Consider the following 7401-nt stretch of genomic DNA (forward strand, 5'->3'; position numbering starts at 1 on the left):
GTAGCTTCGCTTTCGGTCTGCATCTCCTCAGCCAGCAGAGCTGGCCTCTGTCTTGCTACCAGCCTCCCCGCTCTGTCCTGGAACATCGCCCCTCCCCTCCCTGGTCACAGCTTCTCTCTGCTGCTATGAACACGGCACTGCTAAAGGTGGAAAGGCGTCACTAATACTGCTTCTTGGCATCTGGTGGTCTTTTATTCTCTTCTGCTTTCTTTGTATGTATTGTGTGATCTTGAGCAAAGCACTTTATTCCTCTGGGCCCGTTTACTCATCCTAAACTAATGCAATTATGTTAGGTGGACTCTTAGGGTTCCTTCCTTGTCTGAAATGAAAAAATTCAGCCTGCCCTTGAGACCTAGCTCTGGCCTCAGCCACAGGCAGCAATTTTTTTCTGACCCTTCCCGTTCCTTCTCCAACCCCGGCTTCTGTGAATTCCTGTCCTGTGGGAGGAAAAAGTGACTCGTGTTCACATTTTGCTTTCCTGGTCAGTTGGTGTTATTTTCCCAGCTAGAATACAAATTCCTTCAGGGTTGGAGTTAAAAGAAATATTGATGTTTCTACCTCTTTTATCTTTTTTTCTCTTAACTATACTCCCACTGAATTCTTCTCTCCCAACCAAACCAGTTCTTTGGTTTCTGTTTCATTTTCTTGCCTACGTTAAAAAAGAGATATCTCTGAAATCAAGCTAAGAACTATGCAGGTGGTATTCCAAAAGAATGATCTTTTTCCAAGGATCAGTTTTTCAAATATAAGGAAAGGAGGTATTTGATAAAGGATTTGTTGTATGAAGTTTAAAAGCTATTCCACATCCTTCAGTTATTATTATAATTGGTGGAATGGAGCTAATATTTGTATATTTTAAACACTTAAAATATAAAGATGGTGAGATCAACATAACCTCCTAAGTTTCAGTGCATTTCGGTAGGTTTTTAGAACTGCAGCCATTGATGTCTGGGATTGAGGATTGGGTGTGCATCGATTCTTATTTCTGTCACTTAGAACAGGTAACTAATGTTTAACCATGTTATGTTCTTTTTGAAAGTCTGAGATTTTAAGTCATTTACCTAGAAGTCTAAATTTTTCATACTTGTTTTCTGTAGCTTTCTCTTTATATGGATAAGTTTGAAGAATTCCAGACTACCATGGCAAAAAGCAATGAACTGTTTACAACCTTCCGGCAGGAAATGGAAAAGGTATTTCTCTATTTTAAGTGGAGTATTTGCCTAAAAGCGACTTTATATAATAAGCCGTTTTAAGCATGTTCGTGGCTTGGAAGTATTCCTGTTTTTATCGTGCTCTCTTCATCTCTTCCGATCCTCCAGTGGCAGCATATCCTGTCACTTTGCTCTCAGTAGTACCACATGGAGCTAGTGCTCTCTAGGCCACCAAAGTTAACTCCTCATTAAATACAATTTGTTCTTAGCAATAAAGTGGTTTATTTTTTGTTGTGTCTGTTGTATTGGCTTCAGGTGATACCCCCCAACCCTCCCTCAGTCCTTTTCACAAAGCATGGTGTCCTGGAAGATTAAATTATTTAATGACAAGCCAAGCCCAGAACGCTAGCTATGTATTTTGGTTGGTTGATAATCATTGGTATTTCTACCTTTTTAGGTTTCGTTTTTTCCTTTTATACTCCCACTGAATTCTTTCTCCCTCCACCAGAGTGATTTTTGGGGCTCTGGTTCTTTTTCCTGCCTACAGTAAGGAGAGCTGTATCCTGGATATTAAACTAAGACCCAGTGTCTACAGCTGTGCCCACGCGTCCATCCTTACACCGGGGGCTTTTAGGGATGGAAGCATAGGGGGCGATGGTGGTGGCAGGACCATGGCCCTGGGCTGAAGGTCCACACTGTGTGACTGGAGGCGAGTTCTGTGCCCTTTCTCTGCCTTCCTCCTTACAAATAACAAAAATGCTTGCCCTTCATAAAGTGCCATATTTCAGGCAGTGCTTGGCGGGGCCAAGGGCTCTAGTGACCCCCTTCAGGCATCAGGGGAACCCAGAGACTGTGGCCAGGGGCATGGGAATGGTGGGGGGATGGCGGTTGTCCTTGTGCCAGCTCGTTGGCGCCAGAGTGAAATCTCGTCCTGACTTTCTGAAAACTGGGCTCTGGCGGTGTTCGTTAAGAACATTCCTCTGATTTTTAGATCCATTTTATTTTTTAGCAAAATCTGAAGCGGTGAGTCGTAGTCGTATTAGGCAAGCTGGTTAATGACTTTCCCCTGGTCCCCGGTCCCCTCTGCTGCTTCTGGTTCCCAGACGGCTGCAGCACCGAGGTTGGGGCAGAGGCAAGTTCTCCATCTTGGGGAGGAGGGGGAACCTCATTCCTTCCAAGAATCACATGAAGATGTTAATGCACAGAAAATTCAGGAACAGATGTTTTTGGTACAACTTGGGAAGGAGGATGGTTGCTCTTGGCCCAAGCAAGTGCTCAGAGTGTGCTGGCGGACAGCTTCCACCAGGTGTCGCTGCCTCTGAAAAATGAGGAGCTGAGATGTGTTTTTCTCATTGTATGAACCCCTCTTTGGCCACCGCCACCCTGGGAGTTGGAGAGATGAGCTCTACCCACCCCCGGCACTGCACCCAGTGGTACTCTGGGGTGGGCAGGGAGATGATGGGGGCAGGGAGGACCGACCGGTCAGGGCTTGGGGTTGGCTGTAGAGATAAGGAGTGGCACTTTGAATTTAAATTTGCAATTGTGTCAATTCACAGATGACAAAGAAAATTAAAAAACTGGAAAAAGAAACAATTATATGGCGGACCAAGTGGGAAAAGAATAACAAAGCACTTCTGCAAATGGCTGAAGAGGTGAGTGGCTTCCCGCAAGGAGGGTGTGATCTTAGCTCAGGTTGGGGAAATGCCACCTTGGGACACTGCTGTCACAGTTGGGGACTGGCCAGAGCTGGGCAGAGAGGGGTGGTGTGTGCAATCTGTCCCGTCAAGAGCTAGGCTGTAGGGAGGACCCTGAGTGAGGTGTTGGGTTTCCTGCCTCCCAGCCTGCTGGGATCCCCAGCTTCTAAGACCTGAGTTGTTGGGCTCCAGCAAGTTTGATTGACTTCATGTGGGGGTGGGGGTCAGGGAATCTGCCTTTTTGCCAGGCGCCCACCTGGCTGGGTCAGATTTCTCAGTGGGAGCACAGGCCACCAACTTGGGTGCCTGTCTCTACCTTAAGTCCATACAAAAAACAGCATAATACTTTCTGCCAGTCTTACAAAGCTGAGGTTTGCAAACACTAAATAACACACCCTGAATCTTGTTCTCATCTGAGGATTGGTAAAATAAGAGAAATAATGTGGAAATGAGTTTTGTTTTTAAGCAAGCCCGTATTTTATCTGCTAGTCTTTAGTGGTATCTTGAATTTCCTTATTAATTTATCAATACAAAATGTTATTAAAGGCAGACTTTGGTTTTTTTTTTTCCTTTGCTTCTTTTTAAGAAACATGACAGGGATTTTCATTTTGTCACATCAGAAGCACGTTAACTGGTGTCCATAGTTAAGTGTGCAGAACGCAGCTAGCTGGATGTTAGGAAGTGTTTGAAGAAATTGAACATGTTCAGGTGACCCAACAAGTGGCTCAAAAGACTTAATTTGTTGTATCCAATAATGTAATTCATATTCAGTTAGGTTAAATAAACCCTGCCTTTTCTCTTTATAGAAAACTGTCCGAGATAAAGAGTACAAAGCCTTTCAAATAAAACTGGAACGGCTGGAGAAGCTGTGCCGGGCTCTGCAGACAGAGAGGAACGAGCTCAACGAGAAGGTGGAAGTGCTGAAGGAGCAGGTGTCCGGGAGGGCGGCAGGCGGAGGCCCAGCGCCACCCGAGGCCCAGCCCTGCGCCGCCTCAGCTTTGCCCGAGGAGTCTGGTACCACCTGGCAAAGTGCTGCCCGGGTTATCCCTGAGGCCGGGTCCCTGGGAGCCGGGCCCGGCATCGAGTCAGTTGACTGAGACCAAGTATGATCACTGTACTGAGAGCTCTATTTTGTGTATAACTTCCTCTGTTAGTAGTAACTTGGTTTTGTGGTGAAAATTTTCTTACTTTTTCTACCATATCTGTATTTTCTTAGAACTACTGGACTTAAGTGGTACAGGAGGCTGCTTGGCAGGTTTGAATAGTTTTACTCTACATTTTCCTCAGCCGTGTTGCACATCTGCCTCGTTCCCCTTCATCAGAATGCATGTGCTCATTGCCTTTTTCCCTCTCCCTTGCTCCTTGCACAGAATTTTGTCTGAATTAAAATTTCATTCACCAGGGCTGACCATTACAAGGGAACTTTGTTCTGATAATGGTTCCTTCTTTTTTTGGCTGTGCTTTGTGGCCTCTGGGATCTTAAGTTCCCCAACCAGGGATTGAACTCGTACCCTCAGCAGTGAAGGCACCATGTCCTAACCACTGGACTGCCAGTGAACTCCCTGATAATGGTTCCTTGATGTGAAAACAATATTCATTTAAATACCCACCCCTCCCTGTGAATATAACTCAAAAAAAAAAAAAAGAAAATCAAGATGATTCAGTTCAGTTGCGTCTGACTCTTTCCGACCCCATGGACTGTAGCACGCAAGGCCTCCCTGTCCATCTAAATGCCAATAAAACTGAAAGCTTGGGTCAGAAACAAGCACAGCATATTTGTTTCAAATTAGCTTTTTGATATATCACTTGACAAATTGAGATGTCCGCAAGCCTAGAGTTTCTGTTTTGGCAGAATATGTACATAGAGGTATAATTTAAACAGTAGTATATATAGGCAAATCATTGGAGAAACAGGCTTACTGTTTCTGTGACTAAAAAATAGTCCCATCACCATTTTCAGGTTAGAAGCGCCTGGTTGGACCACCTGAAAGCCTACAGCGTGGGGAGCCTGGTGGTTTGCTTTTCAGTTGGGATTTTGGGTGCACATCCTCCACTTCCCATGGAGAATTACCACTGACAGTCCTTTGTCAGTTTAAGACAATGAGGGTAAAACCATTGTGTAGCTTTTCTTAAGCAGAAGTCCCTCCACTACTTTCTGGCTACTTGAAAGTTGGTGTCCAACTATTCTGAGTCCAACCAGCACAGTTCTCCAGGGTTTTTAAAAGGGAATTTTAATTATGATCATGCTAGCTGAAACTGATTTTATTTCATGTCTAAAACAGAAAGACTGGAACCAGCGTTTTTAACTTAAAGGAAATGTGGCAGAGAGCTAAGTAGCCAGGATCTATTTATTACTTACGCTTTCAGTCTGTTTCTCACCCTTTTCTTAGTTTTTATTCTTTTTTATGGAAAAACAAAACAGTATTATCAAGGTGTCTACACTTGGAATGGGGGGCTTCGGAAATGCAGCACATCACTTTTGGATTTGTTCTTTTATAACTTTCCTTTGTTCTTCACACTGTCAAATGTGGTTGAGTTTATACACATCATTAACCAGGCTGCACTGACAAAGAGTTTGACTTTGTCCCTGGTATAATTTGCATTGAAATACTTTATGAAATAAAAAGGTTCTACTAGAACTGATGTTAGCACATTCCACTGAGCAAAACTATCAAACTGACACTTCTTGAATTGCTTACTGGACTGAACAAACTCTTCTGTCCAGTTAGAAGGGTTTTTCTCTTTGTTAAAGTTTTATTTGTCCTGTCACATTCGTGGTCTAAACTGGGTTGAAAGAATTGGAAATTGTCGGCACCAGCACCTGGAGTGGAGGATTACGTCTAAGCTTCCATCGCTGGTCACGTTAATCAAAGGGCCAGACAGTGGAGGAAAAGAAACCCACTGTTACTAATTACTGTCAAAATGAGTCGGAAGCAAAAACAAACATCTTTCTCCAACAGCCTTTTATAAATATCACCTTTGGCTACTAAATGAAATATTGGACTCATTTCCCTGAGAGGAAATGGAGGTATATATCAGAAATATACTCTACTGTAAAATTAGTACTAATGATCCCATTTCACAAGCGCTCTGCTGGATGTACAGCTCTTACCGGCTTAAGCCATTTGTGTAGCCCGCCACGTTTCTGTGTGGTGCTTGTCCTGTGTGGAAGATCGTAAAGCTCGGACCTGTTGCATACTTCCAAGGGCTTTATAAAGCGACGTGATTAACAGTACTTGGCCTGCTGCTTTTGGCTTGCTATGTATTTTTAGCTAGATGCTCTCATGGTGTTTAAAGGACATGGATTCTGTCTTGGGTGCATTTGGTATCCTTTCAGAATCTTTCCTCTCATTACCCTGTGAATAAATACGAATGGGACCCTCTGAGAAGGACATGCTCCTAAGGCAATCACCTCGCCAGCCCAGCATTGTGGCTTTGTAGCACGCTCCATTTCTACCACATTCTAGAACACAGATGCTACTAAGGCTGGCCCAGGAAAGATTAAATGTCAAATTTGCTTCAATTGCATTTGTTGCACCATCATGGAATCTTGATGTGTATTATTTATAGTGGCAGGAGACTCCAAGGAATAGAGAAAACTTGGGTCTTAGATAATGGACCATTTCATCCTCAGACTTATAGGAGTACATTTCTTGGTCTTGAGACCAGTATTTTTTAGTTATGTATGCAACTGCCTTTATTACACCTGGTTATCAATTCAATTCTCAGGTGTTGCAGAAAAATCTACCTCTTTCAGACTGTAGATGGAAATAACTGTGAAAAAATGATGCAGATATCTTCTAGTTTGTGCTAAACACACTGCTTTATTTTTACAGCCCACGTCTTTCATGAGGATACGAATTGTTTAAGAGGCAGTCTTGTTTTGCTTTTCAAAGACATTTTGTAGAGATTTTTCACTAATGTGAATCTGATTTTATCTACTCAATTCTGTATAGATTAAGTAAATATGTATGATAAATTTAACAGCTTCTGTGTATTTTGTTGCCTGTGTGACCTTAATGTCTATCAAATCCAAAGACAGTTGTAGATACTGTCCTTGTGCCTTAAAAGGTAGTTTCATTGTTGTATGACTTAAAAAAGGGCTGGTACCCCAGCCAGTCTGGCTGGGGACAGAAAACAAGTTAAATGTAGCCAGACATGTTAGGGCTTTTTTTTTTAACCTCTAAAACAGAGGACTAGGAAATTCTGCACTGTAGCTGTCGTCAGAGCTTTAAAAATCCCAAAGGACTATGTATTTCTTCAGTTTGGCCAACTCTTAGCACATTCCAAGGTGTTACTTATCTGACTAGCAGAGTATGTATGTACACAGAGGCACATTGGAAAGACCTTAGTTGATGGTGAGCAAAAGTATTTAAGCACACACACACAAAAATGAAAATAAGTATTTAAGCACAATCATAAGGAGTTAGCAAGCTTTTTCTGTAAGTCAAAAGTAGTTTAGGATTAGTGTGCTGCTTTTTTCCCAAACAACCTTTAAAAATCAATGTAGAGAATTCCCTGGCAGTTCAGTGGTTAAGACTCAGCACTTTTACTGC

At 42.8% G+C, this 7401-nt stretch overlaps 1 protein-coding gene across 1 annotated transcript; it reads left to right on the forward strand.

Moving 5' to 3' along the window:
- Positions 1-1097: 1097 nt before the first annotated feature.
- LOC102175567 (gamma-taxilin) lies at positions 1098-6829 on the forward strand (the record flags this gene model as incomplete). Its single annotated transcript, XM_018045074.1, is given in 3 exon segments — positions 1098-1190; positions 2708-2803; positions 3652-6829. Coding segments are annotated over 3 exon segments (480 nt in total), but the record flags the coding sequence as incomplete, so codon positions are not given.
- Between the last annotated feature and the right edge of the window lie 572 nt (positions 6830-7401).

This window comes from Capra hircus, unplaced genomic scaffold (genome assembly GCF_001704415.2).
Source record: "Capra hircus breed San Clemente unplaced genomic scaffold, ASM170441v1, whole genome shotgun sequence".
Taxonomy (NCBI): Eukaryota; Metazoa; Chordata; class Mammalia; order Artiodactyla; family Bovidae; genus Capra; species Capra hircus.